Below are 20465 nucleotides of genomic sequence, written 5' to 3'. Positions count from 1 at the left end.
TCCTGAAGAACAGGTGATTGGGGTTGCTTTTGACAAACATAAAGAGGAAAAAGCCTTCATAGGCTGGAGGGGAGGGAGTAGGTATACACTAAAATTGAGACCAAATTCCTTGAGCAAGAGTTAGAGGGGTGGGTTCGTGTTTTTTAATAGATTCCTCTGTGTTCTTCAGACAGATACAGGGGTATTTATTAGATATGGAGCTGAGTGGAGAGTCAGAGAGGAAAGTCGGCAATATCCTGCTGATGAATAGAATGGAAAGGAGGAGAACTGACCGCAAAGTATATAATTATGTTACAGTGAATTGTACTTTAGAAACCCAGAGACTTAATAATGTGAAGAAAAACAGGCTGGCACCAAAAATCAGAATATAAGGACAAAGACAGTGAAAACATCGATAGGTCAATTAAACAGCAACTGGTGTCTCTAAGATATTATATAATGAGAAGGAAAGCTGTAGTATTTACATAATTTTGATCACAGAGGCGAAATATAGTTTGCATATACTTGGAGGAAAACCAACTAGCCTTAGGGCTATCTCTGAGGAAGGACTGTGCCAAACAAGGACAGCAAACCTACACACATGCGCGCACACACACACACACACACACACACACACCCCCTCTGATCTGGGGGTGGTTCAGATTGTAACTGGGTAGAAGGAAGGCAGAGTCAAAAGGAGGGACTTTTGCTTTTGTATACATTCATATGTATGTTTGTTTGAAAATTTATGAGGGTACTGCAGGCCTGTTCCCCTCAGTCTGGCTCCTGCTCAGAGTAAATAAGTCAGTGTAAGCAGATTCACGTGGCTTTACCTCCTCTACCTGTTGGAATCACTGCAAGGACCAGTTCTTTGATTAGGAAATGAGGGAGTTGACTCCCTTGACAGTACTTGTGAACTGAATTGGGATTGTAGTGTTCAGGACAGGCTTTTTGCTTTCTGCCAAGGAGAAGTGAAACTACTTGGGGAAGGACGTGGAGGGGAGGTTGGAAATGCAGTCATCCATAGAGCTACCCAAGGTAGAGGGTGCCTTGTCCAGGCAATGTGAATGTCCCGGGTGCCTGGCAGGCCTTTGCGCCTGCCCCAAACCTGGTCAGGTTAACCCCAGGCAAGGCAGCTCCCTCAGCAGGTACTCTCATAACTGTCTGTACTTTTGCTTTGTAGCACTTAACCACGTTTGTGGTTATTGGGTGATTTTTCCCTGCAACTCCATGTCTCAAGGACTATCTGTCTTGATTAATCATTACTATATCGGTTGTACTTGGCATATAACTGGTGTCTCACTGTTGGTCGAATGCAAGGCAATATGCTTTATTACTAAGGGATACGTATATATGTAGTGTAAGAATAAAGAAATACATGGGAATGTTGGACAACAAATTCAGAAAAATGAATAATTCTATGAGGGAGGAAAGAGATTCAATCCTAGAGGATAGTCAAGGGTCTTCAATTGTGTTAGTAATGTTTCATTTCACATATATTGATTGTATTATTTTTTATACCTTTTTGTCTTAAATACTTCATAATACATTTACAATGTACATATGAATGAATGAATGGGGATCAATGTAATGGGCCCTCAGAGCCCATATATAATTCAAGGTTTATATCCAAGCAGCCTTATTCTGATTCCACGTTCATCAAGCAAATTTAGCTTCACATAAACTTGCTCACTGAGGCAGTGGGTTGTTCAGGTCAATCTTTACATCTGGTCTTCTTGACATTATATTCCACTCTTCAATTTCACTGGCGTCCTGGTATACTCTCCTTGGCAGCTTGTGTGCTTAGTCAGACTGAGGCATCTCTCTAGAAATTAGTCAATACTGGGGCACTAAACATACTGAAGTTGAAAGCTGAAGGCCTGACCCTGAGGCACGGAACATTCACCACCATGAGACCTCTTGGGAAAAATCCAACTAGGCTTCCCAGGTTGAAACTCTTCACTCTGTGCCTGCCTTCAAACTTACATAGTCTTAAATTTTTAAATATTTAAATCCTGTGTTGCTATTCAACTTTCCAAGAGTTTGTGACTCATGTCCCTGACCATATTGTAAGCTCTTGAAGATAAACTCTCCCTACCCGCAAAGGGCCCAACATATTACCCTGTAGAAGAATGTTACACTGATGACCTGCAAGGAACCACGCCTCCTGGTATTCAAGCCCCTGTGTACAATGGCTCTGGACTTAGTGCAGTGCTCTGGGCTTGCTTTGACCAATGGGATGTTAGCAAGCATGAGGCAAGGAGAGGCTTGATAAGCGCTTGCCCTCTTGGAACCCAGCTGCCATGTAAAGAAGCCCAGGCTAGACTACTGAAAGATGACAGAGAGAAGTCCCACCCTTTCAACCATCCCTGCCAAGACCCCAGATATATGGTCAAGGCCATCTTAGACCCTTCAGCCAACCCACGAGCTGAATGCAGCTATATGAGTGAGCTGTTTCCTTGCTCCTAAAACAATGCCTCATCTTTGTCTAGATGTTGTCATGTTAGGATGTGAAGGCAGAACTGCTGTAGCCATCTTTTGACCATGAGGGGAGCTTTTGGAGAACCAAACCAGCACAGTGAGGATGGAAAAGTGGAGAAAAAGAAAGAACCTGAGCCCTTGATGACATTATAGAGTTGCTGAATTAACTAACTAAGGAGCTGGTCAACTTCTGGACTTTTTATTATACAAGATGGCATATTTCCTCCTTGTTTAAGTTACTTTGAGTTGGGTCTTCTGTTACTTGCAGCTGAAGGCATTCTAACTGATACATTGCTTAATCAGCTCTACTGGTACAAGTACAAAACACCTGAAATGCCCTGCATAGTATGTAATAGACATTCAATAAGTTGGTCATTGCTTAGGAAGTAAAAGATTTTGTGGTAGAGACTGCTAGTTACTTACCCAACAACCATTCTCTTTTTCCTCCTCAATTATAGAACTCTGAGTTTTAGCTGAGCATAGTGCTGTCTAGAACAAAAGACAGTATTTCTCTACCTTCTTTGTATATAGATCTGGCCATGTGACTGAGTGCAGCCCAATAAGATGTAAGCAGGAGTGTTGTGTGGGAGGGCTGCTTCACAGGAGCTGACTCAACTGGAAGGAACCTTTTTTTTGCCCTTCTGCTTTTCATCTTGCTTCCCCCAACTTGGTTTCTCTAACTAGAGTTCCAGGCACCATTTTTGGCCATGAGCTGACCTTAAGGATGGAACTCAAGAGCTAGGATGGTCAAACAGAAAGACAAAAGCTTGGGGTCCTGATGACACAGTAGAGCTACCATAGCAGCTCTGGACTGCATGGCTTCGGATTTCTTGTCTATGAGAGAAAAATAAACCTCAATTTTAAGACACTATTATTTTGGCTTTTTCTCTTATATTCAGCCAAGTAAAATCCCAACTAATACAATCTCTTTAACAATTTTCCTTTTAAAATATTGAAGACTGGTATAGCAGAGTATATAGAGAGTATGAATAATGAGGAATCTCCCACCTGAGTGTTAAGCAAGCCCTTTTTGGATCCCTTTTTTCCAATCCCCTGAAGCAGCATTTGGGAGTCACTTTGCTGATGTCTTGGTTGAGGTTCTAGATTGCAAGTAATAGAATCCAATTCTGGCTAACTAAAGCAAAGGGAAATTTATCAGAAGGACATTAAGAGTCACTGAATTGGCAGGAGGCTGGAGAACTACCCTCAGAATGGACAGGAGTCTGGGCAACTCTGCAGTCCAGGAGTCAGAAATCTGTACTCTAGCAGCAGGAACAGCCTGCTCAGGTCACTGCCACTGCTGCTGGCTTTGCTGCCCCTGCTGTCATTGCATGTATGAGTGGTATCTAACTCATGCTCTCATCCTTGTGACTGTCACTCAGTAGCCAATGTCTCAGGATAGACTACGTGAGTTGAGGAGAGGGAACTTTTTAAAAGAAAACCAGGGTGTCATTATGATGGAGAAATGGAAACTGTGCAATCAAAAAATTATAAACATTCCATGTCCAGCAAGCCAGAGTCAGGTGAAGGAGAGTTGACTGGCTGCAGCTGGGTGTCTAAGATCCCAATCCCTCTCATTTCCATGAAAGATATCCCTTCTCTGAGTGTAGTCTATTGTATTCCCTATTTTTGGCTTGGCCACCCTATTCTGATCTCCTGGCTTTCTGTCCTTGTTTTTTTCTTTGTTCTTTAAGGAATGATTGAATAGGAAAGTTAGAAAGGGATGGTACAGATCATCTATGTCAACCTCTTCATTTTCTAAATAGATACTAGGTTTCCCCAGATTTTGAATTCCGTGTTTCTGACTGTAGCTGGTATTGAGTGCAGATTGTGTCTTGTGAATCCTGGTGTTTGACCCTTACTGTACCTGATTCCTACTAACTTTTATGGGTTTAACTGTGTCCCCTCTAAAATTCATATGTTGAAGTCCTAACTCCCAATACTTCAGAATGTGACCTTATTTGGAAATAGGGTTGTTGTAGATGTAATTAGTTAAGTTGAGGTCATACTGGAGTACGGGGGGCCTCTAATCCAATATGACTGGTATCCTTATAAAAAGGGGAAATTTGGACACAAAGACACATTCAGGGAGAATGCTACATGAAGAAGAAGGCAGAGATCAGGGTGATTCTTCTACAAACCAAGGAATGCTGAAGATTACCAGGAAACCACCAGAAGCTGGGGGAGAGGCATGGAACAGATTCTTTCTTACAACCCTCAGAAGGAACCAACATTGATCTTGGACTTCTAGCCTCTAGAACTGTGAGACAATAAATTACTGTTGTTTAAGCCATCCAGTTTGTGGTACTTTGTTATGGCAGCCCTAGCAATCTAATACGTTAATCTTCCTAGGTAAAATCCCTAATCTCTATTTTATAGACACTTCTTCCTTCCTGTTCATGATACAAACACAATCTCCTCTTAGAGGTTAGAGAACTTTGTCAACAATCACTTGTAACTCTGCCTTCTCTCCCTCTCTTTATATTCAATTTCACACCAAATCTTAACTACCTTTTTGAAATGTCTATCCATTTCATTGCTACCACCCCAGGCCCGTTCTTTATCATCTCACAATTGAATTATTGTAACTGTTTCCTAAATTGTCTCCCTGATGTCAGTGTTATTTCCTTTATCCATTTTCTGTGTCTCTACCAGATTAATCCTTCAGCTTCCCCATACCAAAACCTCCAATCAGAGCATACCTGAAGTCTTTCCTTTTTTCTACTATAAAGCTTTCCCATTCCTCTGCCTGCCTTTGAGTCTCTATCAAAAGCAAATGAAGGTCACTGACTCTTGCTGTAGCAAACTCTGAATAAATAGCTTCTGTTCTCATTTGGTGGTCTTCATTTATTTCCACAGAATGAACAATCTATGGAGGAAAAAGGCAAGTTTTTTCTAGTGCGTTTTCCAACTTGGTGGGATGTAAGCCTAGAGCTGCAAGCGGCATCTTGGCTAATGTGTGGGAAAAGCCTGTCTAAGAACAACAGCAGTGTGGAAATAAGCGGAGCAGGAGATGGAGGCAGGGAGAACAATCCTGATGATGCTGTTTGAGATCTTGGCTCCAGCTGTGGCTAAAGTCATCTCTACTTCTGAACTTTTCAATTTCATGAGCCAATAAATTCCTGTCTTGCATTTGTTAGTTTGAGTTTCTGTGGCTTATATCCAAAAGAGTCCTGATGAATAAAATCTCTTTTTTAAGCCCTTCTCTCCCCCTTAAAATAAGAGGCCAGAGCTTTTTCTACAGTCAGGTGGTGATGCTTTGGTCACTGGTGACAAATTGAACCCTGGCCTAGAAAAGTTCACTTTTTCTAGATTGCTACTATACAATCTGCTGTGCCATCCCAAAGTTGGCCCCAAGGTTACAGCTTTTTAGTTCACATTGGCATGCTCAGCTACTGTTCTCCAAAGCAGGACATATCAGAGTGGCTGAACTGAGGGGTTTTCAGCCTTAGCCACACGCCATATTGAAACCAGCCCTTCCCACAGAACGATAGGCCCTTGTGTTGAGCCCTGTTTTCCAAACCTACTGCCCACCTCTTGGTAAATTCTCCTTGGTGAGGGGGTACTTAGCTTAACCCAGAAAAATTTTCTGAATTTCAAATCTTGGGAGTTTTGTTTCCTTCTCTACTAAAAGGCTCTGGGCTTCTATACAAATTAGTCCATTCCCCCTCTAGGGCTAGGCATACTAGGGAATCTCTGGGAGTTGCTCAGTTTTTATCAAGTAACAAAACTTTCCCTTCCTCAGGACAAAAATATGCATTTATGTTTGCATACATAAAGAAGACTTTTAAGTGACTTTGTAGAATACAGAAAATCTGCTCCTAGATGACTTTATCTCTGCTTATTCAGAGAAGCAGATTCTATGGTTTAAAAAAAGTAAAAGGAAAAAAACCTGTTATTTCCCAGTACCCCACACACTGAACAATTTCTGCTTCTCAGGTTGGCCTCCTCTTTGTTTTGAAATCTCAGCTTCTACACCTTTGCACATGCTGTCCCTCAGCTTACTCGCTCCTCTCCCATTTTTGGAGTCTTACAATCCAAGACCACACTGCTGACAAATTAACTATAAAATCATTTGCTCTCTCATTCTTTCATAAATATTAGTCTTTTCTCTTAACTAGTGTACACATTCTTTGAGGGCAGGAACCATGCTTTCCTTGTATATTCTTTAGCACTTAGCATTTGATATATAATTGGTAAGTGAATGACTTAATGGATAATCAAATACGTTTTGCAACAATGGTACTTTCAATACTTGAATTTTCATACAAGCTGATACAACATAAGAGATTAAATCTTTTTGAAGTCTATAAAGATTGTCATTGTATACGTTATTAGCATTTTAATTTTTAAATATTTTTGTCATACATACGTTTTGAAAACTAGATTTTATTTTTGTTTAACAATTAGAAAAAAGAATATTCTTTCACACATTTCTAAAATTAGTATTTGGAAATTTTACATTTAAGTTAACTTTAATATTTTAAAAAAGATTTTGAACTCTCTACCCAAAACTTAAACTATAGAAGTCATGCTACCTTTATAACCTAAAATTGTAAAGTTCCTAATTACCTTCTTCATCTTCCCAGTAAAATATGTAGGTATCAGAAATACAGTTTTTAAAAGTAATTTCAGCTTGTCAAAAAGTCAAATGATTTAAAATTTAGCTTAATTTAATGTTTCTTTTCTGTTGCTATAAAGGTGAATGTACAGTTTGACACTGTAAATACAAAAAGCTTTTTTGTGTGTCCTGTAAACATTCCTCCTTTAAACATCTCCCTCCTTTGAAAGTATATTCACCTCTGTAAGTGTTTCAGGGGAAATTGTAGGAGAATGGGACATTTCTGAGCTCTTAGATTTTCCATCTGTTTAGTGGCTCACTTTGGAAAGCTGAAGTGAGGGAATCAAGAACCTCTTCCCCAACTAGTTTTCAATAGGTTTATTCATTCATATACATATATATATTCCTGAACTGACATACAATGTATAGTCATTATAAATCAGGGACTTGTAAGATAAATATAAGGTTTAAATCTCTTTTGCTGACTTTCCTTTAACAACATGTGAAAAAAACAAACTCTTACTTCAAGATCTGAAATTTGAGGCTGCTTTTCCATTTCTTCAGCTCCTAATAAGCACTAAGAAGCAATTTGCATCAATTCACCACCTACTCCTTGGCATCACCAATTCCTCCAGCAGTGATTGCGAAGGTGGCTTCATTTTCAGGCATCTCAGGACTAACAGAATACAAGGAACAGAAGTTTATAAAGAGCTCTATTTCTATAAATACTATATTCATGTCACAAGCACCATACTCCTATCAGTCTGAGTCTCCAGAGACATCTCCGAGTTGGTACAGCTAAATGTGGAATACAGAATTTACCGACAAGTATTATCAACCCTCATAAACATTAACTGAACAATTTCTGTATGTAAAGTTCTGAATGTCAAGAAAAATTACCCCAAACTTGGAAATAGGCAAAAGGGACAACTGGGTGTTCTTTCAGTATACTGTCAGGCATTGTGTAGGACCTTTAGGGGTTTATCTGATTCTAAAGGGGTGTGCACCTTTCTCTTGACCAGACTAATGTAGGGGGAAACTGTGAAAGACTTTGAAATGAACTAAAAGATTACTGAGCACCTTCAGTGGAAAAATAGGTTGCCTAGCGCATCCTTCCAGGTGTTACAATTCTATGAGGGCTCTGTGCCTTTCATCATCTTTGAGCTATTCTACAACTCTGTAAGTTGTAGAAAACTATGAGTTATACAAATTAGTCTTGTCCATAGAAATGTAAATTGTGTGAAGAGGAATGCAATTGATTATTGTCCTAAGGATATTGACCCATTTTTGATCAATTTATAATTCATTTCAGCATTCCTTATTTGACTACGTGTGTGTGGTAATTTGACTTTTCCTTTGATCTGGTTATAAAATCTTATTGGTTCCTGCATTAATTAATGAGTTAAATAAAATCTTTGACATTTTACAGATGGAGAAAGACAATTACCATATTATTTCACTCATGTGGAAGATAAGCAAACAAACACATAGATACAGAGACCAGATTGGTGGCTACCAGAGGGGAAGGAGTCGGGGGAGGGCGAAAGGGGTAAAGGGGCACATATGTATGGTGACAGATGGAAACTAGACTTTTGGTGGTGAACACATGCAGTTTATACAGAAGTCAAAATATAATGATGTATACCTGAAATTTATATAATGTTATACACCAATGTGACCTCAATAAAAAAAAATCTTTGACATTTTATATTTGTATGAGTCATGATTATATGCTCTTCTAAATTCTACCTTTTAATTTATTCTACCACTCTGTAGGAGTAGAGGTTAATTTGTAGAAAACTGATAGCAATACAGATGATTCCTGTCTGAGGGCAATGCAGAGGATTCCAGTCTATAGCAATAGATATGAATTTCATTGTGTAGAGAAGCAATTGATTTCCCTCCAGTAGAAAAGACAACTTCAAATGTTACCATTTATTGCCTGGTAGGATATTAACCAGTTTTGCATCTATTAGTAAATGTATTTCAGCATTCCTTTGATTGATTATATAAATCTCTGTTCCTCAAATTAGCCTTTGAATCAGTGATTTCTTCATTAATTAAGGAGTTGAATAAAATCTTTGACACATTAATTTTATATTTATTTGCAAGAAAGTCATTTTTTTAAACTTTTTGAAAATCATACTTTTGCATGTACTAGATCCTATAGATTGTACAAAAAAACGAGACAAAGTCCTTACTCTCAAGAAGTCCCCCAGGTGAGCTATGCCATATGACAAATATGCAAAGTAAGGTAAGTTTCATAAAGTCAGCATATATGTTATAGAACTCTAAAGAAAGGAGACATTATGCCAACTAGGTTGATTAGGAAAAGCTTCATAGATAATATCTGAAGAGGCCTTTGAGGCAGAAATGAGGGTATTTCAGATAGAGGTAATAGCATGAACAAAAAAATGGGAATAGAGAAGCTTGTTTTGTGTATAAGAATAAGAAGTTAAGTTTAGGTATGTTGCGTTTGAGGTAGCTCTGGGACATTCATGTAGAGGAGTTCTGCAAACAGTTGGAAATGAATATCTAAAACGAGTAAAAGATTAGCTTAGAAATAGAAATTTGGAGGTCACTGACCATGAAAGAAAAAGCCTACTGCTACTATGTGCTGTTATTATATTTAGGTTATGGTGACTGTATAGTAATAATAATAGCTTCCATTTATTAAGTATTTACTAATTACTATGTATTGGGCTCCCTTAATATTTTTTCATTTAAACTTTATGATAACCCTATTGGGTATGTATGTCTTATTAACCACATTTTACAGATGAGAAGATTGAGGTTCAGAGAGAAGTAATTTGACCAAGTTTACATTGCTGGGAAGTGAAGATGCCAGAATTAGAGACTAAGGTATTTGACTCCAAAGCTCATGTTCTTTTTTTTTTTTAATTTTATTTTATTGTGGTCACATTGGTTTATAACATTGTATAAATTTCAGGTGTACATCATTATACTTCTATTTCTGCATAGATTACATCATATTCACCACCCAAATACTAATTACAATCCATCACCACACACGTGTGCCTAATCATCCCCTTCACCCTCCTCCCTGCTCTCTCCCCCTCCAGTAACCATCAATCCAATCTCTGTCTCTATGTGTTTGTTTGTTATTGTTTTTATCTTCTACTTATGAGTGAGATCATACGGGATTTGACCTTCTCCCTCTGACTTATTTCATTTAGCATAATACCCTCAATGTCCATCCATGTTGTCCCAAATGGCTGGATTTCATCATTTCTTATGGCTGAGTAGTATTCCATTGTGTATATACACCACATCTTCTTTATCCATTTGTCCCTTGATGGGCACTTAGGTTGCTTCCAAGTCTTGGCTATTGTGAATAACGCTGCAATGAACACAGGGGTGCATGTATCTTTACGCATGCGTGTTTTCATGTTCTTTGGATAAATACTCAGCAGTGGAATAGCTGGATCGTATGGTAGTTCTATGCTTAATTTTTTGAGGAATCTCCATACTGTTTTCCATAGTGGCTGCATCAGTTTGCACTCCCACCAGCAGTGTATAAGAGCTCCCTTCTCTCCACATCCTCTCCAACACTTGTTGTTTCCAGTCTTGTTAATTATAGCCATTCTGATGGGTGTGAGGTGATATCTCATTGCAGTTTTGATTTGCATTTCCCTGATAGTTAATGATGTTGAACATCCTTTCATGTGCCTGTTGGCCATCTGTATATCTTCTTTGGAGAGATGTCTGTTCAGGTCCTTTGCCCATTTTTTAATTGGGTTGTTAGTTTTCCAGTTGTTGAGATGTATGAGTTCTTTATATATTTTGGAGATTAACCCCTTATCAGATATATTGTTTGCAAATATCTTCTCCCAATTGTTAGGTTGTCTTTCCGTTTTGTTGATGGTTTCCTTTGTTGTGCAGAAGCTTTTTATTTTGATGTAGTCCCATTTGTTTATTTTTTCTATTGTTTTTCTTGCCCAGTCAGACATGGTACTAGAAAATATGTTGCTGGGGCCGGCCCCGTGGCTTAGTGGTTAAGTGCCTGCGCTCCGCTGCTGGTGGCCCGGGTTCGGAACCCGGCCACGCACTGACGCACTGCTTCTCCAGCCATGCTGAGGCCGCGTCCCACGTACAGCAACTAGAAGGATGTGCAGCTATGACATACAACTATCTACTGGGGCTTTGGGGGAAAAAGAAATAAATAAATAAAATTATAAAAAAAAAAAAGAAGAAAATATGTTGCTAAGACCAATGTCGAAGAGCTTCCTATGTTTTCTTCTAGAATTTTCATGGTTTCAGGTCTTACATTCAAGTCTTTAATCCATTTTGAGTTAATTTTTGTATGTGGTGTAAGATAATGGTCTACTTTCATTTTTTTGCACGTGGCTGTCCCGTTTTCCCAGCACCGTTTGTTGAAGAGATTTTTTCTCCATTGTCTATTCTTGGCTCCTTTGTTGAAAATTAGCTGTCCATAGATGTGTGGGTTTATTTCTGGGCTCTTGATTCTATTCCATTGATCTGTGTGTCTGTTTTTGTGCCAGTACCATGCTGTTTTGGTTACTATAGCTTTGTAGTATATTTTGAAATCAGGGAATGTGATACCTCCAGCTTTGTTCTTTTTTCTCAGGATTCCTTTGGCTATTTGGGGTCTTTTGTTGTTCCATGTATATTTTAGGACTCTTTGCTCTATTTCTGTGAAAAATGTTGTTGGAACTTTGATAGGGATTGCATTGAATCTATAGATTGCTCTAGGAAGTATGGACATCTTAACTATGTTAATTCTTCCAATCCAAGAGCACGTAATATCTTTCCATTTCTTTGTGTCTTCTTCAAATTCTTTCAACAATGTTTTATAGTTTTCAGTGTACAGATCTTTGGTTAAGTTTATTCCTAGGTATTTTATTCTTTTTGTTGTAGTTGTAAATGGGATTGTATTCTTAAGTTCTCCTTCTGCTGCATCATTGTTAGTGTATAGAAACGCAACTGATTTTTGTATGTTGATTTTGTATCCTGCAACTTTACTGTATTCATTTATAATTTCTAAAAGTTTTTTGGTGGATTCTTTATGGTTTTCTATATATAAAATCATGTCATCTGCAAATAGTGACAGTTTTACTTCTTCCTTTCCAATTTGGATCCCTTTTATTTCTTTTTCTTGACTGATCGCTCTGGCTAGGATTTCCAATACTATGTTAAATAGGAGTGGTGAAAGTAGGCATCCTTGTCTGGTTCCTGTTCTTAGAGGGATAGCTTTCAGTTTTTCACCATTGAGGATGATATTAGCTGTGAGTTTGTCATATATGGCCTTTATTATGTTGAAGTACTTTCCTCCTATACCCATTTTATTCAGAGTTTTTGTCATGAATGGATGCTGTATCTTGTCAAATGCTTTCTCTGCGTCTATTGAGATGATCATGTGATTTTTTATTCTTCATTTTATTAATGTGGTGTATCACATTGGTTGATTTGCGGATGTTGAACCATCCCTGCATCCCTGGAATAAATCCCACCTGATCATGGTATATGATCTTTTTAATGTATCGTTGTATGCGATTTGCTAGTATTTTGTTGAGGATTTTTGCATCGATGTTCATCAGTGATATTGGTCTGTAATTTTCTTTTTTGTATTGTCCTTGTCTGGTTTTGGTATCAGGGTAATGTTGGCTTTGTAGAATGAGTTAGGAAGCTTCCCCTCCTCTTCAATTTTTTGGAAGAGTTTGAGAAGGATAGGTATTAACTCCTCTTTGAATGTTTGGTAGAATTCACCAGGGAAGCTGTCTGCTCCTGGACTTTTATTTTTGGGGAGATTTTTGATTACAGTTTCGATCTCCTTACTGATGATTGGTCTACTCAAATTCTCTATTCTTCATTCAGTTTTGGAAGGTTGTATGATTCTAAGAATTTATCCATTTCTACTAGGTTATCCAACTTGTTGGCATATAGTTTTCATAGTATTCTCTTATAATCTTTTGTATTTCTGTGGTATCCACTGTAATTTCTCCTCTTTCATTTTTTTTTTTTTAATTTTTTGTTTATTGCAGTAACATTGGTTTATAACATTGTAAAAATTTCAGGTGTACATCATTGTACTTCTATTTCTGCATAGATTACATCATGTTCACCACCAAAATACTAATTACAACCCATCACCACACACATGTACCGAATTATCCCTTTCACCCTCCTCCCTCCCCCCTTCCCCTCTGGTAACCACCAATCCAATCTCTGTCCCTATGTGTTTGTTTATTGTTGTTATTATCTACTACTTAATGAAGGAAATCATGTGGTATTTGACCTTCTCTCTCTGACTTATTTCACTTTGCATTATATCCTCAATGTCCATCCATGATGTCACAAATGGCTGGATTTCATCGTTTCTTATGGCTGAGTAGTATTCCATTGTGTATATATACCACAGCTTCTTTATCCATTCGTCCCTTGATGGGCACTTAGGTTGCTTCCAAGTCTTGGGTATTGTGAATAACGCTGCAATGAACACAGGGGTGCATGTACCTTTACAAATTGGTGTTTTCAAGTTCTTTGGATAAATACCCAGCAGTGGGATGGCTGGATCATATGGTAGTTCTATCCTTGATTTTTTGAGGAATCTCCATACTGTTTTCCATAGTGGCTGCACCAGTTTGCACTCCCACCAGCAGTGTATGAGAGTTCCCTTCTCTCCACATCCTCTCCAACACATGTTGTTTCCTGTCTTGTTAATTATAGCCATTCTGACGGGCATCAGGTGATATCTCATTGTAGTTTTGATTTGCATTTCCCTGATAGTTAATGATTTTGAACATCTTTTCATGTGTCTGTTGGCCATCTGTATATCTTCTTTGGAGAAATGTCTGTTCAGGTCCTTTGCCCATTTTTTAATTGGGTTGGTAGTTTTTTTGTTGGTAAGATGCATGAGTTCTTTCTATATTTTGGAGATTAAGCCCTTATCAGAAGTATGGTTTGCAAATATCTTCTCCCAATTGTTAGGTTGTCTTTTCGTTTTGTTGATGGTTTCCTTTGCTGTGCAGAAGCTTTTTAGTTTGATGTAGTCCCATTTGTTTATTTTTTCTATTGTTTCTCTTGCCCTGTCAGACGTGGTGTTTGAGAAGATGTTGCTAAGACCGATGTCGAAGAGCGTACTGCCTATGTTTTCTTCTAGAAGTTTCACAGTTTCAGGTCTTACATTCAAGTCTTTAATCCATTTGGAGTTAGTTTTTGTGTATGGTCTAAGGTAAGGGTCTACTTTCATTTTTTTGCATATGGCTATCCAGTTTTCCCAACACCATTTGTTGAAGAGACTTTCTTTTCCCCATTGTATGTTCTTGGCTCCTTTGTCAAAGATTAGCTGTCCATAGATGTGTGGGTTTATTTCTGGGCTTTCGATTCTATTCCATTGATCTGTGTGTCTGTTTTTGCGCCAGTACCATGCTGTTTTGGTTACTACAGCTTTGTAGTATATTTTGAAATCAGGGAGTGTGATACCTCCAGCTTTGTTCTTTTTTCTCAGGATTCCTTTAGCTATTCGGGGTCTTTTGTTGTTCCATATAAATTTTAGGACTCTTTGCTCTATTTCTGTGAAAAATGTTGTTGGAACTTTGATAGGGATTGCATTGAATCTATAGATGGCTTTAGGAAGTATGGACATCTTAACTATGTTAATTCTTCCAATCCAAGAGCACGGAATATCTTTCCAATTCTTTGTGTCTTCTTCAATTTCTTTCAGAAATGTTTTATAGTTTTCGGTGTACAGATCTTTCACCTCTTTGGTTAAGTTTATTCCTAGGTATTTTATTCTTTTTGTTGCAATTGTAAATGGGATGGTATTCTTAATTTCTCTTTCTGCTACTTCTTTGTTAGTATACAGAAATGCAACTGATTTTTGTATGTTGATTTTGTATCCTGCAACTTTACCATATTCGTTTATTACTTCTAAAAGTTTTCTGGTGGATTCTTTAGGGTTTTCTATATACAAAATCATGTCATCTGCAAATAGTGACAGTTTCACTTCTTCCTTTCCAATCTGGATCCCTTTTATTTCTTTCTCTTGCCTGATTGCTCTGGCTAGGACTTCCAGTACTATGTTAAATAGGAGTGGTGACAGTGGGCATCCTTGTCTGGTTCCTGTTCTTAGAGGGATGGCTTTCAGTTTTTCACCATTGAGGATGATATTAGCTGTGGGTTTTTCATATATGGTCTTTATTATGTTGAGGTACTTTCCTTCTATACCCATTTTATTCAGAGTTTTTATCATAAATGGATGCTGTATCTTGTCAAATGCTTTCTCTGCATCTATTGAGATGATCATGTGATTTTTATTCTTCATTTTATTAATGTGGTGTATTACGTTGATTGATTTGCGAATGTTAAACCATCCCTGCATCCCTGGAATAAATCCCACTTGATCGTGATGTATAATCTTTTTAACGTATTGTTGTATGCAATTTGCTAGTATTTTATTGAGGATTTTTGCATCGATGTTCATCAGTGATATTGGCCTGTAATTTTCTTTTTTTTGTGTTGTCCTTGTCTGGTTTTGGTATCAGGGTAATGTCAGCTTCGTAGAATGAGTTAGGGAGCTTCCCCTCCTCCTCAATTTTTTGGAAGAGTTTGAGAAGGATAGGTATTAAGTCTTCTTTGAATGTTTGGTAGAATTCACCAGGGAAGCCATCTGGTCCTGGACTTTTATTTTTGGGGAGGTTTGTGATTACTGTTTCGATCTCCTTACTGGTGATTGGTCTATTCAAATTCTCTACTTCTTCTTGATCCAGTTTTGGAAGGTTGTATGATTCTAAGAATTTATCCATTTCTTCCAGATTGTCGAATTGGTTGGCATATAGCTTTTCATAGTATTCTCTTATAATCTTTTGTATTTCTGAGGTGTCTGTTGTAACCTCTCCTCTTTCATTTCTGATTTTACTTATTTGTGCCTTCTCTCTTTTTTTCTTGGTGAGTCTAGCTAAAGGTTTGTCAATTTTGTTGATCTTTTCAAAGAACCAGCTCTTGGTTTTATTAATTTTTTCTATTGTTTTTTTGGTCTCTATTTCATTTATTTCTGCTCTGATTTTTATTATTTCCCTTCTTCTACTGATTTTGGGCTTTGTTTGTTCTTCTTTTTCCAGTTCCTTCAGGTGCATTGTTAGATTGTTTATTTGAGATTTTTCTTGTTTGTTGAGATAGGCTTGTATCGCTATAAACTTCCCTCTTAGAACTGCTTTTGCTGTAACCTCTTTCATTTCTGATTTTACTTATTTGTGCCTTCTCTCTTTTTTTCTTGGTGAGTCTAGCTAAAGGTTTGTCAGTTTTGTTTATCTTTTCCAAGAACCAGCTCTTGGTTTCATTAATTTTTTCTATTGTTTTTTTAGTCTCTATTTCATTTATTTCTGCTCTGATTTTTATTATTTCCCTCCTTATACTGATTTTGGGCTTTGTTTGTTCTTCTTTTTCCAATTCCTTTAGGTGCACTGTTAGATTGTTTATTTGAGATTTTTCTTGTTTGTTGAGATAGGCCTGCTTTGCTATAAACTTTCCTCTTAGAACCGCAAAGCTCATGTTCTTAACTGCTAGGCTCTACCGCCTCTTAAAGTTGTTTTTTTAAAAAAAATTTTGTCTGGTTCTTTTATTTTGTTTGGAGGGTGGAGATTAGGCAGTATACTTGGAGCACATTATGGGTAAGATTACTTGCCTTAGGAAATAGAGGGGTCTCCCCTGAGGATAGCAAATAGGCTGTAGATAAGGTAGGTCTTGCTAGACTGAAAGTGGAGTTGAGTAAGAAGGCCTGAGTGGAATTAGAAAATAATCTTTTGGCTTTGATGGAAAATATTAAGTTGGCCACTTACAAATGGCAGGAAGACAAGGAGTTGAGAAAGAGGGAAGCCAAGCAAGGTATCTGCAAAGTTGGACCAGGTTTTTTTTTTTTTGTCTAGAAACAGAATCAAAAACAATTACTGCAGAAACTTGACCATTTGTATGCCTTTTCCTTTTTTTTATAATTATTTAAAAATTTTTTTCCTTTGAATTCAGTAGAGTTCTTTGTTTTTAATGTCCACTGATCTCAAATATGCTAAGTGGAATAAAATAAATGGGGTTTTTATTCACTTAAAAGTTTTAAAGAGAGAAAAATGTACACTTCAGGGCCAGGTATAGTTACTTATGGGAGCAGTAACTATAGTGACTTTCAAGGAAAAGGGCTGGGTTCCTTTTTGTAGTCATGTCTATTCACCTGGAAATTTTTCTGAGAATCTTTTCTGCTCAATTCTTGGGAAATTCTGTTTTCTTTTAACAAGAAATGTCTTTCTCTTACATTTGTATAAGGTAGTAGTTGAAGCCATAGGAGTAGCTAGAGTAGATGGGCTTGACTACCCTAAATATATTATCTTCAATAAAATAAGAAAGGGTATAATGATTAAAAGTGTAGGCCCTAGATTCAGACAGCATAGATTCTAATCCTGGTTCCATCCTTTATTGGTTGTATGATCTGGGGCAAGTCCATTCATTTATTCATTAAGAAAATATTTTTTGAGCACTTGCTATATCCCTGTTGTAGGCACTTGAGATGTATAAGTGAAAAACATAGAGAAAGATCCCTGCCCTTGTGGAACTTATATTTGTGGGGAGGGAGAGACAGACAATAAATAATGGACAATAAATAAATATATTATGTGATATGTTAGAAAATGATGAGTATTATGGGGGAAAAAAATAGAGCTGGGTAAGGGAGCTTGGAAGTGTGGAAATTGGGAGGAGGCCAGTTGCAATGTTAAATAGGGAGATCAAGACAGGCATTGTGAAGAAGGTAACATTTGATCAAAGACTTGACGAAGGTGAGGGAGATAACCAGAAAGAGGGCTATGTGGGGGAAGGTTAATCCAGGCAGAGACAACAATAAGTGCAAAGGCCCTAAGGTAGGAGTGTACTTGGTATGTTTATAGAACATCAAGGTGCTCATTGAGGTTGAAGCACTGTGAGCAAGGGAGAGAACAGGAGGAACAGGAATAGGGCCATTCATGTGGTGCTCTGTGAACCACTGTAGAGATTTGTGCTTTTGTTCTGAGTTAAGATGGGGAGCCACTGGAGGGTTTTAAGCAGAGGATAGATATGATCTGACTTAGCTTTACAAAGGATCACTCTGGCTTCTGTTTAAAATAGACTGTAGAGGTACTGGCAGAAAAACAGACACACAGATCAATGGAACAGAATTGAGAGCCCAGAAATAAACCCACATATTTATGGAGAGCTAATTTTTGACAAATGAGCCAAGAACACACAAAGGAGAAAGAAAAGTCTCTTCAATAAATGGTGTTGGAAAAACTGGGCAGCCACATGCAAAAGAATGAAAGTAGACCATTGTCTTACACCATACACAAAAATTAACTCAAAATGGATTAAACACTTGAATCTAAGACATGAAACCATAAAACTCCTAGAAGAAAACATAGGCAGTACGCTCTTTGACATCGATCTTAGCAATATCTTTTTGAATATGTCTCCTCAAGCAAGGGGAACAAAAGCAAAAATAAAGAAATGGGATTACGTCAAACTAAAAACTTCTGCACAGCAAAGGAAACCATCAACAAAACGAAAAGGCAACCTACCAATTGGGAGAAGATATTTGCAAATCATATATCTGATAAGGGGTTAATATCCAAAATATATAAAGAACTCATACAACTCAACAACAAAAAACCAAACAACCCAATTAAAAAATTGTCAGAGGAGGGGGCTGGCCTGGTGGTGTAGTGGTTAAGTTGGCACGCTCTGCTTCTGGCAGCCCGGGGTTCGAAAGTTCAGATCCCGGGCACAGACCGACGCACCACTCCTCAAGCCACACTGTGGCAGGTGTCCCACATAAAGTAGAGGAAGATGGGCACAGATGTTAGCCCAGGGCCAATCTTCCTCAGCAAGAAAGAGGAGGATTGGCAACAGATGTTAGCTCAGGGCTAGTTTTCCTCACACACACACACACAAAAAATTAGCAGAGGATCTGAACAGCCATTTTTCCAAAGAAGATAAACAGATGGCCAACAGGTACATGAAAAGATGTTCAACATCACTAATCATTAGGGAAATGCAAATCAAAACCACAATGAGATATCACCTCATGCCCGTCAGAATGGCTATTATTAAAAAGACAAGAAATAACAAGGGGCCAGCCCCGTGGCATAGTGGTTAAGTTCATGTACTCCACTTCAGCAGCCTGGGGTTGGCGGGTTTGGATCCTGGGCGCGGACCTATGCACCGCTTATCAAGCCATGCTGTGGCAGGCATCCCACATATAAAAAAGAGAGGAAGACAGGCACGGATGTTAGCCCAGGGCCAATCTTCCTCAGCAAAAAGAGGAGGATTGGCAATGGATGTTAGCTCAGGGCTAATCTTCCACACCAAAAAAAAAAAAAAAGACAGGAAATAACAAGTGTTGGAGAGGATGTGGAGAAAAGAGAACCGTCGTACACTGCTGGTGGGAATGTAAATTGGTACAGCCACTATGGAAAACAGTATGGAGATTCATCAAAAAATTAAAAATAGAATTACCAAATGATCCAGTTATTCCACTTCTGGGTATTTATCCAAAGAACACAAAAACACTAATTTGAAAAGATAAATGCACCCCCTACGTTCATTGCAACATTATTCAATAATCCACCTAAGAGCCCATCAATGGATGAATGGATAAAGAAGATGTGGTATATATATAAATGGAACACTACTCAGCCATAAAAAAAGATGAGATCTTGCCATTTGTGACAAAATGGATGGACCTTGAGAGTACTGTGCTAAGCAAAATAAGTCAGATGGAGAAAGACAATTACCATATGACTTAACTCACATGTGGAAGATAAACAAACAAAACAGACATATAGATACAGAGAATAGATTGGTTACCAGAGGGGAAGGAAGGTGGGCAGAGTGTGAAAAGGGTAAAGGGGCACATTTGTATGGTGACAGATGGCAACTAGACTTTTGGTGGTGAACACAATGTAGTCTATACAAAAGTTGAAATATAATGATGTACACCTGAAGTTTATATAATGTTATAAACCAATATTACCTCAATTAAAAAAAAAAAGACTGTAGAGGGGCAATGGTTACTTAACTGGTTGGGGCCTTGGTTTCCTCACGTGTAAAATGGGGATAATGACTTCTATCTCTTAAGGTTGTTGTTGTAAACAATGAAATATATATATAAAGCACTTGGCAGGGCCTAGTACATAGTAGCCACTCAATAGGTGTTAGCTGTCATTATTAGCATCATCATCTTCTCTACCAAAAAGTTTTCTCTAAAGTCAAAGTGAATTCTTTGTAAGAAATCTTTAGGGACCAGAAAGAAGGGAGTACATGCTGCACAGCAAACTAAATTTTGACATTTTAAGCTCTGATCTAGTTTTGCTGTTTTTATTCAAACTTATGGAAATTTGACATAACTGACCTCTATGATAACTTTAATTATCCTTTATTGAGTCTGTGT

General features: G+C 37.9%; 1 protein-coding gene across 1 annotated transcript in view; it reads right to left on the bottom strand.

Annotated features, from left to right (window-relative positions):
* Positions 1-7402: 7402 nt before the first annotated feature.
* DMC1 (DNA meiotic recombinase 1) overlaps positions 7403-20465 on the bottom strand; it is a 47614-nt gene continuing 34551 nt past the window's right edge. Inside the window, exon 14 of the mRNA XM_058568360.1 lies at positions 7403-7697. Within this exon, the coding sequence (XP_058424343.1) occupies positions 7628-7697 (70 nt within the window). The 3' untranslated portion in view covers positions 7403-7627. The remainder of the gene's footprint in view (positions 7698-20465) is intronic.

This window comes from Diceros bicornis, chromosome 25, assembly GCF_020826845.1.
Source record: "Diceros bicornis minor isolate mBicDic1 chromosome 25, mDicBic1.mat.cur, whole genome shotgun sequence".
NCBI classification, from domain to species: Eukaryota; Metazoa; Chordata; class Mammalia; order Perissodactyla; family Rhinocerotidae; genus Diceros; species Diceros bicornis.
This window is presented reverse-complemented; position numbering and strand designations above follow the sequence as displayed.